The sequence below is a fragment of the Stomoxys calcitrans genome, chromosome 1, assembly GCF_963082655.1.
Source record: "Stomoxys calcitrans chromosome 1, idStoCalc2.1, whole genome shotgun sequence".
NCBI lineage: Eukaryota > Metazoa > Arthropoda > Insecta > Diptera > Muscidae > Stomoxys > Stomoxys calcitrans.
The window spans coordinates 132,817,639-132,837,135 of record NC_081552.1 but is presented as its reverse complement, the minus strand read 5'-3'; the positions used below and the strand labels follow the sequence as shown (position 1 = coordinate 132,837,135).

Here is a 19,497-nt window from a genome sequence, read left to right as displayed (position 1 = left end):
GGCAATTTGAGGAAAAGTCTGACCAAAATTTAGTAAACGAAAATGCTCTCAATTTCTGTAATTCTTTAGAATTCGATTCATGGAATATTGTTTGCAGTTATCATGTGACCTTAAATATCGGACTAGCCCTGGAAACCGTTATATCTCTGCTAGAAACTACCAAGATTTCCACAAAATGAGACAAAAAGAGAATAATCGAATCCAGTTAGAGTTTAAGCAAAAGGGACTTATATAATAAGCCTCTTTACGTATACGAAGCACAAATGATGGCAACACGGCAAGGCGCTTTTTTGAAAACACCGTATCGACATCTAAAATAACCGGTCTTGATGAACACTGCTAAGAGGATTCAAAGTGATTTTGGCTGTGATCAATAACAAGAAGATGATAAATTCAACCAAATTTGAAGCATAATGTATTGATACAAATAACATTTTAACTGATTTATATTCGTGGAAAGCTGTAACACCGACAGTATATAAAATCACGATAAGAAAATTGTGAAATACAACATACTTCCGTTAGGAGAACTTACAGAAGAAGCTCAGGTATCCCGAAATAGAGTTAAGCAGTTTCGGCATTGAAAAACCCAAAAGAGCAGCAAATTTAATCAAAATTATGATTCGATTCATTATTTATTGTTATCGTCGGATCCGGTACTATGCAGCATCAGATCTGAATGGCTACCTAAAATATGTGAAGATATAGGTAAGGACCATCCCGATGCAATTCTAATTAAAGAGTTTTGATACTTCAGATTATTTTGTAGAAAATAATGCAAAATTAAAATGTTTTTTTTTATTTTGGAAGTATTTTTGCTATAAAACACATAATTTTATTCCAATTTTTTTAACTTTTATAGGAGACCATTTTGTGGTCTAACACATTTATATTGCAAACCATGGGCAAATCGATGAATGTTTTAATGTAGGCCCCATATAAAGTACCATTGCACATATAGAGATTTTTACATTGAGTTTAATGAAGTCTAGATGAAATTTATTCGTAGTTGGAATAAAATATATTTCGTAGATAAGTGGGTCGGTTTTCATTGATAATGATGACGACAACAACAAAAAAATGGAATATTCGGCTTTTTTGAAAAATGAACTTTTATGTTGCCGGTTACATAAAATCGGACAGGATGGAGATATTTTCATGATTCTTTTTGTGTTTTGTAGTAGAAGTTATACAGGAAAAATTTTTCTCACACACATGTGTAATAAAATGTGGCGCAGTACTGGTTTTTAACAGTGAATATAGCACTTCTTGAAAATGGACTCTTTTGCCAGTGTAAAACTTTTGAAATTTAGTAGAAAATTTGGCCATATTGGTCTTAAGATAACAGGGTGGTTTGATATCGAAATAAGTCAAATTAGCGCTTAAAATTTTTCTTAACACCTCGACTTTGTGAAAATGGACAGAAATTATGTTTTCATAGACAAAGTTTGCGAAAACTTGAAGGAAATAGGAGCATCTTTTTTGAAAAATTTTGCAAATTTTTGATATATAAATATACTGGCACAAATTGTGTGAAATTTGAAGTTTATAGCTCTAAGATTGACGGAGTTATTAAAAAACACAGAAAAAAACTAAGTCAAAATTTTGATATTTTAAAATTAAACAACTCATAACTCGTTAACATTACACGATGGCATGGTACATTATGCGTATATCTTTATTATTTTTTATTTTTTAAATCTCGTCAAGCTCTTTCTCTAGAGTACTAAATCATGCAAATCGATTCAGTAGATCCCCTGACACCCTGTTTCTCACCCTGTATTAAAGATATGGACCCACGGCAGTACTTTCCTGAAAGCTTATGCCCTTATACAAATTTTGGACTTATTTCCAATTTTTGCCGTTTGGCCCATTGTGCGTCGAGATGAGGATAACCGAGTACCCTCATTTACATGCAATCCTAGATGAAAATGCAATGGCGCATCCGTGCCAGAAAAGATAAGAGCTAAGATTCAACGCAAAGGAGAATATCGCTACTATTAAACGAGAGAATTGTAAATCCTTCAACAAGAAGCGAAAGCCAGAAACGGTTTATAAAGAAGGTGGTTTGAAGTTGAAGGGAAAATTTTTTGGACCATATAAGATCGTGAGAGTCTTACGACATGGGAGATACAAAGTGGGAAATCACGAAGGACCCAATGGAACATCAACTGTAGCCGAGAATATGAAGCCGAAGGTTCTGCAATCCGAGACGTATTGTCGTCGGGAAGGCCGGTTGTAGGATGGTAACACTGACGATCTTAGAAAAAGACGCATAGTAGATAAAGAAAAGGATAGACAGACGACCTACGTTAGCTTCTTACACTTTGCATTGTAACCCACAAACACAATCCCATGGCAGTCGGTTGTACGTACCGGATTGACCCGATGGAATCTTCATCGGCAAGGGCTGCCGCCTCAGTGTACGTGTTCGTCTTTTTTCGTCATGGGAGAGGCACATCCCGGAGTGCCTTCTCCGTATGCTTTTGGTCCGTGCCGGGATTGAAAAGAACCCCGGACCCTGGTTCTGTTCCGTTTGCCAGAACCGCCTTCATCATCGGTCAGTGTCGGTGAGGTGTAACAGGTGCTTGGAGTGGGTACATTTCCGTTCTTGCTCTGGCCTAACTTCGCTACGGCAGTATAGTCATACTGGCTATGTCGCTAGGTGCTGTGCGAACATAGCCAGCAGTGGGTCACAAGCGTCGCCGTCGTCGCCTTCGGCGTCCTCGTCGTCGGACTATGTGACCCCCCCGACCTCTCCCGTACGGCAATTTATGCAAAGACAGCACCCTAGCCCTACTATTGCCAGGCCAGTGTCGGGAAATGTATCGTTCCTGCAGTTAAACTGCAATGGACTGCGAGGCAAGATTGATGAGATTGTGGATTTTATGAGTCGGAAGAGCATATCGGTCGCAGCGATCCAGGAGACAAAGCTGACTAACACCTGCAGCTTGCACAGTTGTCACGGCTACAATGTGCTACGTAAGGATCGCTCAAGGAATGGAGGTGGGGGATTGGCCTTCGTTATACACCATTCCGTGCAGTATAGACCTATCTCGCCTGCGCTTGACGCTAGTGACCTATACATGGAATGTATGGGGGTAGCAGTCAAGTCTGGTACTGCCGAGATAGAGATATACAACGTGTATATACCGCCGGTTGGTAGCTGTGTCCCGATTAATGGCCAGGCCTACAACCCCGACATAAGTGGGTTGCTATCTGGCCATAGTCGTCTGGTTCTGGGGGATTTCAATGCACATCACTCGTCATGGCATTCTCCCCTAGGCAACGACCAGCGTGGCATAGCTTTGGCAGAGCAGATAGATAGCTCCACGTTTTGCACGGTGAATGAGGATGCCCCCACTAGGATTACGAGGAGGTGCAGCAGCTCGCCAGACATCTCAATCGCATCCCCTGATCTCCTGAGTGACGTATCCTGGCAAGCCGTCATCTCTTTGGGGTCAGACCACCTCCCCATAATCCTCACCATCGACCGACCACCCGACTTCATAACCTCTGAGCGCCGAACGTTCATCAACTACAAGAAGGCCAATTGGACTGGCTTCAGAGAGTATACCAATCGCCGCTTCAATGAACTGCCACCCCCCTCTGATGTGCTTGTGGCCGAGAGGAAATTCCGAGACATCATCAACGCAGCAGCCGCTCGCTTTATACCAGCCGGTCGAATACCGCAAGTGCGACCCAATTTCCAGGCGCAAGCAGTGGTACTCGCAGACGAGCGTGATGGGATTCGTGCTATGGACCCCGCTAACCCCAGAATCAGCGAGCTGAATCTGGAAATAAACAGGGTAGTCAACGAACATAAGCGGAATTTGTGGCTGGAACACTTGGAGCAATGTAACTTAGGCACCGGTGCAGGCAAATTGTGGGCCACTGTTAAGTCTCTCTCGAACCCCGGTAGACGGGACGACAGGACCTCAGTCACTTTTGGCGAGTTAACCGTGACTGATCCGAAGAGATGCGCCAGGTTGTTCAACCGTCAATTTATCGTGCATCCCGAGAGAGACAGGGCAAGGAGGAGAGCCATTCGCCGTATTCGTGGTCTCCGAGCCGATGAACAGCCATCACAATTTACCGTGGGCGAAGTTACGAATGTCATCCGTGGCGCCAAATCTTCCAAGGCGTTGGGCCCCGACGGAATCTCTACATTGATGCTGAAGAATCTGGATTTACCTGGAGTTGAGTACCTTACCACTGTCCTTAACCTGTCATTGAACACTCTTATAGTTCCCGATGTCTGGAAAATGGGCAGAGTGATCCCGCTACTGAAGCCTGGTATAGACCCGAGTTTGGGGGAGTCGTACAGACCGATCTCCCTTCTCTCACCAGTGGCTAAGACGCTTGAGGCATTACTCCTCCCGAGCCTCGTAGGAGAATTTCCATTCGCCGAGCATCAACACGGATTTCGGAGACTGCACAGCACAACAACAGCTTTGCATGCCATCACCACACACATTTGCCGTGGCTTCAATCAACCCAGGCCATGTGATAGGACGGTCCTCGTGGCATTGGACCTATCGAAGGCATTCGACACGGTCAACCATGCCAAATTATTTGAGGACATCGCCAACACGTCCCTTCAGCCAGGCCTTAAACGTTGGGTCGCGAATTATCTGTGTGGCCGCCAGTCATTTGTGGAATTTAGGGATAAGAAGTCAAAACACCGTAGAGTGAAACCGGGAGTTCCCCAAGGCGGGGTGATATCTCCGGCTCTGTTTAACCTCTACCTATCCTCCATCCCACCTCCTCCAGACGGCATAGAGATCGTATCATATGCGGACGACTGTACGATCTTGGCATCAGGCCCCCCACCCATTGATGACATCTGCGATAGGTTGAACGCCTACCTCAACGAGCTTGCCTCATATTTCGCTGCAAGAAATCTGAAGATATCCGCCACCAAATCTTCAGCCACACTGTTCACTACAAATACGCGTGAGGTGAATTCTGAGCTGACTGTGATGGTCGATGGAGAATTGATTCCGACCATCAAGTGTCCCAAAATACTAGGCGTCACATTTGACAGCTCCTACACTTTCTCCCCACATGCCACAGCAATCTGCAATAAAGTCAAAAGTAGAAACAAGGTCCTCAAGTCACTCGCTGGCAGCACTTGGGGTGCAGACAAAGAAACCTTGTTGACCACGTACAAAGCAATTGGCCGGTCTGTGGTAAGTTATGCAGCGCCAGTGTGGTCACGTCAGCTTTGTGACACGCAGTGGAATAATACAGGGTGGCTGATGAAAGCCGCTACCAAAAAAAAATGTAATAACTTTTTTTCTATTTAATAATAATAATTTAATAATTAATTTAATTAATTAATTAATTAATTTAATTAATAATAATTTAATAATTAATTTAATAATTTAATTTAACATGAATAAAAGAAAAATGTATTCCATACACCGAAAAAAAAATGTAGCAATATTCATCATTGTAGCAATATTCATCAGCCACCCTGTATAATACTCCTTAGTTCTCATGTGGACCACCTCCACCAGGAGACAAAGATCCTACCAGTGCGAAGACATAACTACATGCTGTCTAAGCAATACCTTTTGGGCTGTTATCGCAGAAATCATCCAAATCATCATCTTGTGGATAGATACCCACCGCCCAGAAGCCTTAAGGTAGATCTACATGATCTAGAGCGTGAGGTCCAGCGCTACAAGAGAGAACCTCTAGATCAAGCGGCATATCAAGCGGGTCTGAACAACATTCATGCAGACACGGTAGCAGACGCGTTAACTGGCTACCGGGTGAATGTAGTCCTTGGAGAACGACCGCCACCCATTGCACCCGAAGAAATCGACCTCCCCCGGCAAACCAGAGTGATTCTGGCTCAATTACGTTCCGGCAGATGCAGCCGCCTCAATTCCCACAGAGCTAGGATTGATGCCGACGTGCAAGATGTATGTCCCGACTGTAACCAGGGACCGCACGATACACGTCACCTGTTTAACTGCCCGGCCAGACCCACTCGACTCAGACCCAGATCCCTGTGGACGCACCCCATCTTAGTCGCGGAGTTCCTGGGTCTTGACACTCAACAGAATCAAGCAGACGAAAGATAGTACACAATAAACTGCTACAACAACAACAACAACCCACAAACAGTCTCTCGTACCCGTGGATGTGTAAAGATGCGTGAAGTTATCGTTCTTTGTAAATAGTATTTTTTTATTTAAATTAACCGAAATCAACTGAAATATTTTTAAGTTCTTTAACACAAACATTCAATAAACATTGGTCTAAGATTAAACGTGTGTGTGAGCAAATTATTGAACTGGAAGGGAGTTACGACGAAAATCCCAGTAATCATTGTCCTCAAATATCCCTAGACAACGACCACCTGATAGGAATCCGGTGGACATTGCAATTCGGAGTCCGTTTTTTTGTGACTCACTAGGGTCCCCACATTTATATATTTTTTTTTGAGGAGCGAAATGGAAACACGTCCGCTTCGCTCAACGGTTATCTAAAATTAGAAAAAAACTCGTATGACGTACTTGGGGCCCTGGGGTCCCTGGCCCCGGGAGCCTTTATGTTCCCGCGGCGATCGGTGCTATGGACTTAAACGAGCTTGTTCACCTATAGGAGCTTGACGCTAGCTACCACCGCCTGCAAATATGAGGCTATAATAACAACACTATAACCAATTAAACAAATTTAAGGTATCCTATGTTAACATTTGAACGAATTTTGTACCGGAATTGTAGGAGTTATCTCTTCCCTCTTATTTTAACATTTCAATCCTTTCAAGTAAATACATTTTTTCTTTTATATTGTTGATGTTGTATTTTTTATATATTTAGATTGACCTTTTAGCTGCTGCACGTTGCAATATGTTTTCGCATGTACTAGTTTCGTATATTGCAGAACTGAAAAACTTCAGCCAGAAAACTAGTGCAACATTTGATACAGTTTCGAAAGCTCTTGACCAAAGGCCAAAGTATGACTTTTATATACTTAAGGAACTAACTCAACATGAAGAGGTTCATGAAGATATCATCAGAATTTCAGCTTTTAACAACGACCAAGCACTACTCTTTGCTGTAAGTATTCTAAATAATACTTTCTAATACGAGTATTTTATTTAAAAATACAAAATTTATTGATTCAACTTTTAATTAGTTACAGCTTAAAAAATGTGATCTGCTTAAATTATAGATTATTTACGAAGAAAAAACTAGAAATAGAAATGTCACACAAAATGACAGTTTTTTTTACGTTATTTCTCACCAAGGGGAGTTAGTCGAGCTAATGACCATGAGAATAAATACCACCAGAAATTGAGGCATTTAATTGATTACTGAAAAGAAATTGCCAGACAACAGATGGATTGATCACAGACAATACGCCTTTGACATATGTTGCTTGCATGGCTAGTGCTATCTTCAGTACCGTAGCGTTTCTCTCTAATCTCACGTCTGTCGGGCCTACAGTTCATTGCTTGATAATTTGCAGCGTCAAACTTAAATCCAAATGGAAATAGCATATTTGGATTTCAAGCTTGACTACCACAAGCTAATTCCTGCAGCCGTTGGACCAATATCTCTTCATGTGTCTTTATCGCTTCTATTTCTCTGTGTGTGATTTAATTTTTTCAAATGGCTGGTTTTTATACCCTTCACCACAGGACTGGGGTATACTGATTTTGTTATTCCGTTTGTAACAGGGTTTGTATTTCTGATTTCAAAATAAAAACATCACAAAAAAATTAATTTCTCTGGGCACAGCACAAAAAAATTAACTTTACTTAAACTTTTTTCAGTCGAAAAAGATCAAGCAAACTAATTACTTAATTGTAACTACGAAAAATAAACAAGCAACTGCAAAAGCCAAAAAGAAAAAACAGTATAACTTAACTTGACTTTTTAAGCAAACAGTTAAAGCATTAAAAACAAGCAAAGCTACATGGATCGGTTTAAATTGCTTAGCTGCCAACATTTAGGTTTTGTTTGAAACGCATCAAAATATGCAGCTCTTGCCCTATAAAGTATATATTAGATCGTCGTAAAATTCAAACATGTAGTAATCATGTCATAGACTTTAAAATTATAATGTTGAGCTGACATTGTGCACAGACCCATATTTTTGTTGTACGCAGTTTAAGTTTTTGAACGGGCAAAATCGGACCATACTGAGAAATAGCTGGCATATTAACCGATATTCCGATTTTGGTTCTTAAGCCCATAAAAGAAGCCTTTGTTGTTGTTGTAGCATTATGTTGTGCACTGAGGCGGCAGCCCTTGACGATGAAGGACTCCATCGGGTCAATCCGGTACGTACAATCCTTTTGTTACTTGTATATGTATAAGACCTCTCGATTTAGGCGCCTAATATTAACCAGATCCGGCCATTTGAAAGAAATGGACGCATGACGTGATTAATAAACGTTTAGCGCGGTTTAAACGTTTTTGCTTTTAATGTTTTGTTTGTTTGCTCGACTATGCAATTCGAAAAGAGCAAGTTTAAAGCAAAAAAAAAAAACAAATTAAGTAAAACGGAATACTGATAGTTAAGAAGTTCATATTTATTCATAATGCTTGACTTGCTTGGAATGCTTTAGCTGTTTGTTAAGGAAGTTAAGTTAAATAGTTCTGTTTTTTAATTGCTTTAGCTGTTGCTTTTGCTTGTTTATTCTTCATAGTCATAGTTAAAGCAAATATTTAAGTATTGAAATATTCGTCTAAGACCCCACAATTTTTGTCTATTCTTGATCGTATATGTATATGTATAAGACCTCTCGATTTAGGCGCCTAATATTAACCAGATCCGGCCATTTGAAAGAAATGGACGCATGACGTGATTAATAAACGTTTAGCAATCCCAAGGCAGCCGGTTGTACGTACCGGATTGACCCGATGAAATTCTTCATGGGCAAGGGCTGCCGTCTCAGTGTACAACACACTGCTACAACAACAACAACAACAACAATAAACGTTTAGCGCGGTTTAAACGTTTTTGCTTTTAATGTTTTGTTTGTTTGCTCGACTATGCAAGTCGAAAAGAGCAAGTTTAAAGCAAAAAAAAAACAAATTAAGTAAAACGGAATACTGATAGTTAAGAAGTTCATATTTATTCATAATGCTTGACTTGCTTGGAATGCTTTAGCTGTTTGTTAAGGAAGTTAAGTTAAATAGTTCTGTTTTTTAATTGCTTTAGCTGTTGCTTTTGCTTGTTTATTCTTCATAGTCATAGTTAAAGCAAATATTTAAGTATTGAAATATTCGCCTAAGACCCCACAATTTTTGTCTATTCTTGATCTATTCTTGATCATGACATTTTAAGTCGATCTAGCCATATCCGTCTGTCTGTCGAAAGCACGCTTACTTTCGAAGGAGTAAAGCTGGGCGCTTGAAATTTTGCACCAATACTTCATATTAGTGTAGGTCGGTTGGGATTGTAAATGGGCCATATCGGTGAAATTTGGCATGAGGTGTTTTGTTATGAGTTGCTAAGTTTTGGTCTAAATCGGCCCAAAACCTGATATAGCTGTAATATAAACCGATTTGGGGTCTTGGATCCGTTCACAGTAGTTAAGATGTTTTGCAAATTTCATATTTTTATGTTCCATCATAAATGTTATGATGCACTATTGTTCAGAATTATTTGTTCTTACTTTATCTTTAAAATTTTATTTATTTTTTAAATTTCTTTTGGAAAAACACCGATTTTTATTTTCTGACATTATCCAGGGCTTTGTTTATTTATCACAACTTAGGCATTTATTTGGGCTCACATTCTTAAAATGACCCGTTTTTGTGGCAAACGAGTCGTTTTGCCCTCATAAATTGTTAAGGAAAAATGAGTAGTTTTCGGAGCATTATAAAGGGAAAACGACTCGTTTGCCCAAAACAGTTTTGGTCTGAACATAGTGTAAGGGCGCAATTCTTATCCAAATTGGCTGAAATTTTGCACAATGACTTCTACTACTTCTACAATCTCCAACATTCAATTTAACTTGATATAGCTCCAACAGCATAGCAATTCTTATCCATTAAACTTTGCTTGCCTAAAAAGAAATACCGGAAAAAGAACTCGACAAATGCGGTCCATGGTCGAGGGTATATAAGATTCGGCCCTGCCGAACTTAGCACGCTTTCACTTGTTTTACAACAAGCCGATTAAGAGTGCGCAACAATAACTGGTTTAGGTGTATGTTCATTCAATTAATATTCTCACCCTTTTTATACCCTACAACACTACTGTGGTACAGGATATTATAACTTAGTGAATTTGTTTGTAACACCCCTAAGGAAGACAGATAGACGCATTGAAAAGTACACCGATCGATTCCGAATCACTTTCTGATTCGATTTATCTGTGTCCGTCCGTCTGTCTCTCTCTCTCTGTCCGTCTGTCCATGTTAATTTGTGTACAAAGTACAGGTCGCAATTCTAACCCGATCGTCTTCAAATTTGGCACAAACATTTTATTGGGCCTAGAAATGAAGCCCATTGAAATTGGAAAAAATCGGTTCAGATTTAGATATAGCTCCCATATATATGTTCGTTTGATTTGGACTAGTATTGCAATTATTTGGTACTTTGATAACGGATTCACACGAAAATTGGCACAGAGGATTCCCTTATGACTCCCGGTATCGCCATTGAATAGAAATCGGTTCAGATTTAGGTATAGCACCCATATATATTTTCGTCCGATTTTGGATAAAACTCAATAATTTCTCAATAGTTTTTCTTATAACTCTTCTGACTGATGAATTTCATAGAAATTTGTTCAGTTTTGGATATATTGTAGTTTCTTATATATGCATCGCCCTAATTTCACTTTTAACGCCTTATCTAACCCATTTATTAACAATTAACTCTATAGCTCCTACAATATATACGGATTTTGATCCAAATTCTACATATCAAATTTAAGCAAATTCTTAATTCGACGACTTAGCCTGCATATCCAATGTGGAGAAGCGTATCAAAAGGTCGGCTTCGCCCGACTTGTTTCAACTTAACCTAACCTACTTGTTTTTTCCGCTTCAATTGTCTTTGGTTCACGAATGTCACCAATGTGATGCGCTTTAACCAGTCATGTTTTTGTTCTTGTTTTTATTTCTTTTGGAACTTCGCTAACAACTTCTAAGTGCATATTTTTGTTGTTGCCTGCTACGGCTGGACAATGAATTTTACTTTTACGTTTTTTCTCCCAAATGGGAGTGTGACCATGATAATGAATATCACCAGAAATTGAAAGATTAAATTGGTTACTGAAATAAAATTTCCAGACAACAAATGGATTTGGTGACGGACAACACGCCTTCGGCATGGGTTTCAAGCATGACTAGTGCTATTTTCAGTACCGTAGCCTTTCTCTCTAACCTCCCGTCTGTCGGCCCTACAGTTCATAGCTTGATAATTTGCAGCGCCAAACTTCAATCCAAAGGGAAATTGCATAATTGGATTTTGAAGTTTGGCAACCATGAGCTAATTGACCGATCTAGGGCCGCAAAACTTAGTTTTCAACTTGTTTAAAATCGGCAACATTGTACCTCAATCGATTACGAACATTTCACATCTTAGAAATTGATTCTACATTGATTAATTGGATCCAGTAGAACAGCTGTATGCTGTCAATACCACGTGTTTTTTCGTTATCAAACAGATTATTAATTTCCATTTGTGTTAACTGATTAAACAAAAATTTGTGTTTTTCATTGAGAGAGGTATGTATTAACTTGAAAAAAAATTTGTGATCTGTGCTTATATGTTATAAGAAAAAAAATATGTTAAAGTAGCTTATACTGCAAAAAAAAAATTAAGACTTCCATGTTTTTTTTTTTCATGACTGAATCATCAGTGTCCACTTGCGAATTTACGAGATATTGCACTTTTTTTTGGTCAGTGCTCAGACGAGAAGTTTATTTAATGTGGTGACAGCCAAATTGAAAGATAGATTTATATGGGAGCTATATCAGATAATGGACCGATTCGGAGCATACTTGGCACAGATATAAAAACAACTTTCAAAACATGAAAAATTGTTGCAACTTTCACAAAAACCAAAAATACAAAAAAAGTTTAAACATTTTTTGTTTTGGTTTTTCTTGTTACTGAATCTTTTCTTAATTAGAAAAAAATATGAGCAAAACAAAAATAAAATTACCCTAGGTTAGGTTGAAAATAGAATGCGGTTGAAATGTTGTGCGGTCTAAATATTAAAAAGTAACCTCAAAAAAGAAAATCAAAGTTAGAATTTCGGTGTTACCTAAGTTGGTTCATGTCTGGTATTGTGTCCCCACCAAAGTACCGCTGTCTGTTGGCCGCGAAAGCTGGGCAATGACATAGAAAATGCTCCAACGTCTCATAATCTTCCCCACATGGACTGCACATGTGTCCCGTTATGAAACCCAAAGCTATAGCCTCGTCTTCTCACAATCCGAATATCCCCATAGGATTTTCGCCGTTCTACAGACTAATTGCCTTTGGGAATCATCAACGCTCAATTGAAATGTATCGTTGTGCGCTAAAAAAGATTGGTGAGATCTGGCCAGGAGCAGCATTAGATTTAGTCAAGAAGGAAAATATTCTTTTTCATCGAAGGGTGCATGCTTGGATACCAAGGATTCCCTCAGATCCTAAATGGATACTTAGAAGACTAAGGGAATGTAATCCCAATATTTCAACCACCGACTTGAAGATTGGTAGATTGGATGAGGCTGATAGTGATAGGAGACCAGCAGTATTCGCACTAAACTCTGGCAGTCTCGCAGACTTCAACATGTCTTCAGCAAGTTTAAACTGAAGGTCTGTAGAAGTGGTGGGGTTGGGGAATCAGGAGACGACTCAGCAGTTGTTGCTGAACACTTGCCTGAGGAACCATCGACACATCGCCAAAGGCTGATGGATTGCAGGAGACTGACCATGTCACAATCGAGACAGGAGGGGATGGCATCAAAACGGGATCCGACAAGTCCTGTGTGGGTGGATCATCCAGTTGGACTGGGCTCAAGGTGCACGCCAGCGGGGAAGCTCGGAACTTAAAAATTTACTTCGAAAGCAGCCGCAAGTGTCCAGTTTCCTGACGAAGAGTGGTTCCACAGCTTTCTCACCTGCCCCTGGATTCATACGGAAGGTCATCATGACAAGATCTTACGAATCTTTTGAGGATGAACTCCTGGTGGAATCAGAAGATTTGCTAAGACAACAGTGGTGGAAGTTCTGAATCCTGACTTTGATCCGGTTTCTACAGATAAATCTCCACCATTGTAAGGCAGCTTCGGCGGCACTGAACGTCCTCCTGATGGCAGGGGGATTTGACGTGTTTGTTATCCAGGAACCATGGGTGTGTGGAGAAATGGTACGTGGACTAAGAATTCCTTGATTTAAACTACTCAAGGGTACGGGCAATGGGAGACACAGAGCCTGTATTCTTGCAAAGAGTGGTCTAAATATTTTTCTTCTTCCGTCGCTAAGTACTGAAGATTTAGTAGTAGGCGGCTTTGAAATAAACAAGTCTCATTACTCGCTGGCTTTTCTATATATGGTTCACTATTCAGAGATGCCGCCTTCAAACCTTAAGTCGCTAGTTGGAGCCGTTTCTGTAGGGAAGAAGAGCCTCATTGCAGCAAATGATGCTAACACACCTTACCAGATATGAGAAAGTTCGGATGTCAACGAAAGTGGCGAGCTGCTTATCGAATATATTATAAGTTGCAATCTGGCGATTTGTAATGGTAGCATTTCTTGACATTGAAGGTGCTTTCAATAATGTAAAACCGACGTCAATCATGTAGGAGTTGGAGTTTCTAAGCATAAACTCTACTGTAAGAAAGATTATTAATGACTTACTTACTAAAAGATGCACTACGTCAGGTTTGGGATCTATGGATCTTAAAAATGGGTTAGCAGAGGAACACCTCACGGAGGTGTACTGTCTCCTCTACTTTGGAATATAGCAATTAAAAATATATATTGTTGTTTCTAGAAGAAAAAGGCGTAAAAGTGGTCGCGTACGCCGATGATATATACTTCAGGAAGCTCTACGTGCAACAGCAAAGTGAGGTACCGAAAGTGGTCCAGGTATAAATTCGTTCAAGACGGAAGTAGATACAAATTGCCTACAGCGGAACCTGTCTCCTTGGGTGGAGAAAATGTTCCATTTATAGAATGCGCAAAATAACTGGGTGTTTTGCTGGACAGAAAATTTAACTTCAATCCAACATTTTGGAAAGGGCAAGAAAGGCCACTCTTGCCCTATACACCTGCAAGGGAGCCATTGGCAAAAGTTGGGGGTTTAGGCCCCGTGTCATGCATTGGGTATATAGTGCAGTTGTCATACCTATTATGCTGTATGGTGTTGTGGCCTGGAGAACGGCGCTTCAAAAGTCCACCTATTGCTCAATACTTCACCGGATCCAAAGGAAGGCTTGTTTGTGCATCACAGCCGCACTGAAGTCGTCTTCACCAGCTTCCTCATTGGTCATCTGGCGGCTATGGACTGAGCCGCTTTTTGATCAAAAGTTCTGTACCACTATTCCTGATAGAACCGATTGGAACTACGATATCCCTGGGAACATAAGTTACATAGACTTCTATACGGATGGTTCCAAACTAATCGACCAGGTGGGCTTTGGGGTGTACTCTGACAATCTAGAACTGGTCATATCGAAAAGGTTACACGACCACTGAAGTGTGTATCAAGCGGAAATCCTTGCAAATAAGGAAGTGGTGGAGTGGCTAAAATATAATGTCATTTCGACGATTGGCATACATATATTCTGAGACAGCCATCAAATCCTTGGAGAACGTATTTCTGAGCACAAAAACGGCCCTCGACTGTCGGAGATCTCTCAACGAGATGGCTGAACAGTTCAAATTCACCTGTTCTGGATGCCAGGCCACAGAGTTACCTCTGGGAATTGTAAAGCGGACGAGCTTGCGAGACTAGGAACTAACCAACACATTCCAGGTATACTGGAATTTGTGGGTATGCCTCAAGCGACAAGTAAGCTAAGTTTTCAGGACCTGGCCCCAAGGGCAACGAAAGATAGATTGTCACAAAGAGGAGTTCCACTATTGGTTCTCATTTCTTTAAGAACCTATCTGATTTAGCGGATGTGAACATTCGCGATCTGGATGGTTCAACGGTAGTAACTTGAAGGCATCTTCCTTCTTCTGTTCCTGTGATATCACAATGGACGAAAACGTCTAAGTGAGTCTGATGGCAGACTGCCCCTTAAATCTAACCGAACCTACCCAACCGTTCGTAGCCCACGCCCTAAACTCGCACAGTTTCAACCTGAAAGTCTTCGGGTTAACCATGTTTATTGAAGGCAGTTCCCTGGCCTTCACTGCCAAATAGTCTGCTTTTTCATTCCCCCCTACTTCGCTTTAGCCCGGCGCCCAAATGATACGGATCGTTCCATCTCAAAGAAGGTGTTAATCTCCTTCTTACACTCCAACACTGTTCATGATCTTACCGTCCTGGTTTTTGTTGCCCTAATGACTAGTTTACTGTCCGTAAAGACGACCTCGTATGGAAACTACACCACCTCACGCATTCCGACATTGCTCAAGTCTCCGTGACAAGTTTGGCAAAGACTAAAGGCATGGCGTACTACGGTAACAAGACCGTCTTTTTCAAGATTGGTAAGCCTAGGATAGGCAAATGTCCTCATATTAAGCCATCAAGAACTGCAGTTGCAGGACATTCGACACCGCCTAACGAACAGGAGACAATCACCGATTGGGCAGACTAGGATAAGCAAAGATCCTAATACTAAAACATCAGGCAGTGCAGGGGCGAGAAACCCAACACAGCCTAACGAACAGGGCCCGACGATGGATCCATCACCGACTTTCTCAAGATTTGGAAGACTAGGATTGGTGAAGATACTAGTATTAAAACATCAGGCAGCGCAGCGACAGGAATCGCAATTTATCCTAACGTACAGGGAGCCGAAGATGAGACCATCACCCTAGAGACCCATATACTTAAGATTTGGAACATTCGGAAGACTAGGACGTTGGAGCATGTAGATAAATGGGCCACATCGGTCCATGTTTTGATATAGCTGCCATATAAACCGTGTCTTGACTTCTTGATCCTCTAGAGGGCGCAATTCTCATCCGATTTGGCAGAAATTTTGTACAACGGCTTCTCTCATGACCTTCAACATACGTGTCTAATAATCTGAATCGATTAATAACTTGATACTCCTGAGCTCCCATATAAACCGATCTCCCTATTTTGCTTCTTGAGCCCCTACAAGGTGTAATTCTTATCCGAATGAACTGAAATATTACACAACGACTTTTACAATGTTCAGCATTCATTTATGGTCGGATTTTAACTTGATAAAGCTTCAATAGCATAACAGTTCGTATTCAATATTCTTTGTTTGCCTAAAAAAAGATACTGCGCATAGAACTCGACAAATGCGATCCATGGTGGAGGGTATATAAGATTCGGCCCGGCCGAACTTAGCACGCTCTTACTTGTTTGAGGTTACTTTTTATTATTTAGAGCGCATAATAGGCCGATTACTGGCTAAGGGGTATGTCCATAGTAGCATGGGCGGATTCATATCCGCACCCTCTTTTTAATATAAACTAATCCAACATAGGAGAGGAACTGACGTGTCATGTATATGATGGTTTTGTAAAAAAATTTCAAGCAAATGTAATTAATTTACACTGATTTTACTTAGGCTTTTGATAGTGTGGTGCGCGATTTATTTCTTTTTAAACTTGACGTAATGGGTTTTCCATCATTTCTTCTATTTTCTTCTTCTGTTTAATGATATTCTTTCCAAGGATAAACCTTCTTATTCTGGTGTTCAACAAGGCAGTCATTTAGGTCCATTGCTGGTCGTTCTTTACTTGAATAATCTTCCATAAGTTATTCAGTCTTCTATGATTTTAATGTCCGCAGATGATGTGAAACTGTCTTATAATATGTAACATGTCTTTTCAGGGTGACTATTAAACTCATTTACAAATCTTGGTGTTATTTTGGATGGAAGATTACGTTTTAATATGCACATAGACTCGTGCGGCAATAAGGCGCACGAGTCTATGTGCGCACGAGTCTATGTAGTCCGGCCTACATTAAAATACGGCTGTGTGATTTGGAACCCATTCTAGAAGTTTCATTTAGATCGGATTGAATCAGACCAGGTACAATTTTTTCTTTTCGCGCTTAGGAGCTTACCATGGAATTCGGCTGAAGTTTTTCCTCTCCACGAGAATCGCTTGAATGTTATTGATTTACCAACGCTCGCAATGAGACGCTTGATGCTTAGAGCCGTATTTATGGTGATATTATTGCTCGGTCAGATTGATTCCGAATTCTTGACTGGCGAACATTGGCGTAGCTAGCGGGGGTGCTGGGGTTGTTAAGCACACCCATGCGAATCTGTAGCACCTCCAGAATTTTCGTTAGTATTAATTACTGTTTGCAATTGATTGTATTCCACTGTATTTCAACTCTTCCGTTTCCCAAAATAAACCGTTGAGAAAAATTTTATTTGTTTACGAAAGTCGCTGGCGTACTTTATTTGCAAAGCAATGGGCAGTATGACGAATTGGGAAGTTACATTATTTACTGGAAGTGTTTGCAAAGGCATAATTCAGTATGACACTTTTATAATAAATACTCTGGCATAATTCCATATAGTTTTGTCATTAGAAAACCATTTTTCGACCAAAAATTTCGAAAGAAAAACCTACAGGCAAGATGGGGAGCAGGATAACATTGAAAAAACCGCAATGCACCCAATATTCTTATTTAAAAAAAAACGTCTGTCATTACACAAAAATAAATGCATTGGAAAAAGTACAGCTAATAAGAAGGGTTGTCGAGCTTGGTTAATGTGGTAATTGTATCATAGATGCGTTTTCGCAATTAATACGATTTAAATACAACATACCAACGCACGGCCCTTAAAGCCATCACACCTAATATGGTTGAAAAGTCTTCTAACCAAGACGAAACGCATCCCATAGTGGTTGGTGTCTGTTGCTACCTTTGGCTTTCCTTTTCCATTTGCATCTTCGATCGTTCAGCTCGTCTCGAAAGAGAAACAAACAAACAAACGTTTTTATTATAGAGAAAAACCACAATAAACCAAATAAGGATTAGTGTACCGATTTTGAATGAAATTTAGCAGAGGCTTTCATTTGATTAATAAAAATCATGGCATACCAAATTTTGTACAAATCGGTTGAAAATTGTACCAAACATGTCCCCCTTGATTACAAAAAAAAAAACACAGCGGACGGACAAACGATATAAAAAGGATACGTGGACAGACGGATATGACTTTTATATATTTTTTCTATCACAGCCACAGTAGTGGTGTTTTTATAATAAATGACACATGATAATTTTGAGCTAGGACCGAAAATACTAAATGGATTCCCTAAATAGTAATACATCCAATTTTGACGTCATGTCAACGGGTCATGGTTTACCGATTGACATAATATTGCGTATTTTGCTTATTAGAATCAAAAGCAAAATACGTGGGCCAGTCTAATGAATATTATTGGTCATCGATAATATCTAAGACGAACATCGATCCCATGTCCGTCTGCTGCAATCACGCTACAGTCTTTACAAATTAATATATTGAGCATAGATTATTTTTATGTCCATGGGCAGATTAAGTAAGAATGTGTCTACATCGGACTGTGTCCTGATATAACCCGCATATAGAACCGATATCCGTGGCAAATATGGTCCAAAATGGTAGTTGTCTTAATATAGTTCCCATTTACATCGACCTTCCGATTTAAGGTCTAAAGCCCATAAAAGCTATATTTATTGACTGATTTCACTAAAACATTAACACAGTGAACTGTCTTAGTTAACCATGGCGGATGTTGTTTAGATCGGACCATTTTGGTATAGCCCCATATCGATCTCCTGATTGAACGCCTTTCACCCACAAATAGCGAATTCATTACTCGATTTTGCTGAAATGAAATATATATAAATATGATATAAATATAAAAAAAATTGGCATAATCGTACTGGAAATGCGAGAAAAAGTAATCTTAGTACCGCAATTAATACCATTTGGTACTATCTTTGCGGATTAAGCCGGAACTCCAAATTTTGAAGAAAGGTTCATTATGGCAACTTAAATTAGTTGAGTGAAAGAGTTTTTGGACTTTTGAACGATTATGAACTAAAAAGCTGTTTTTTTTTTTTTTTTTTTTTTTTTTTTTTTTTTTTTTTTTTTGTAATCAAGTTTGAGATGTTTGGTACAATTTTCAACCGATTTGTACGAAATTTGGTATACCATGATTTTTATTAATCAAATGAAAGCCTCTGCTAAATTTCATCAAAATCGGTACACTAATCCTTATTTGGTTTATTGTGGTTTTTGTCTATAATAAAGACGTTTTTTTGTTTGTTTCTCTTTCGAGACGAGCTGAACGATCGAAGATGCAAATGGAAAAGGAAAGCCAAAGGTAGCAACAGACACCAACCACTATGGGATGC

General features: G+C 39.8%; 1 protein-coding gene across 1 annotated transcript in view; it reads left to right on the top strand.

Moving 5' to 3' along the window:
- Positions 1 to 19,497, top strand: part of LOC106092140 (islet cell autoantigen 1) — a 64,241-nt gene that overhangs the window by 15,961 nt on the left and 28,783 nt on the right. Inside the window, exon 3 of the mRNA XM_059370886.1 lies at positions 6,837 to 7,076. Within this exon, the coding sequence (XP_059226869.1) occupies positions 6,837 to 7,076 (240 nt within the window). The remainder of the gene's footprint in view (positions 1 to 6,836; positions 7,077 to 19,497) is intronic.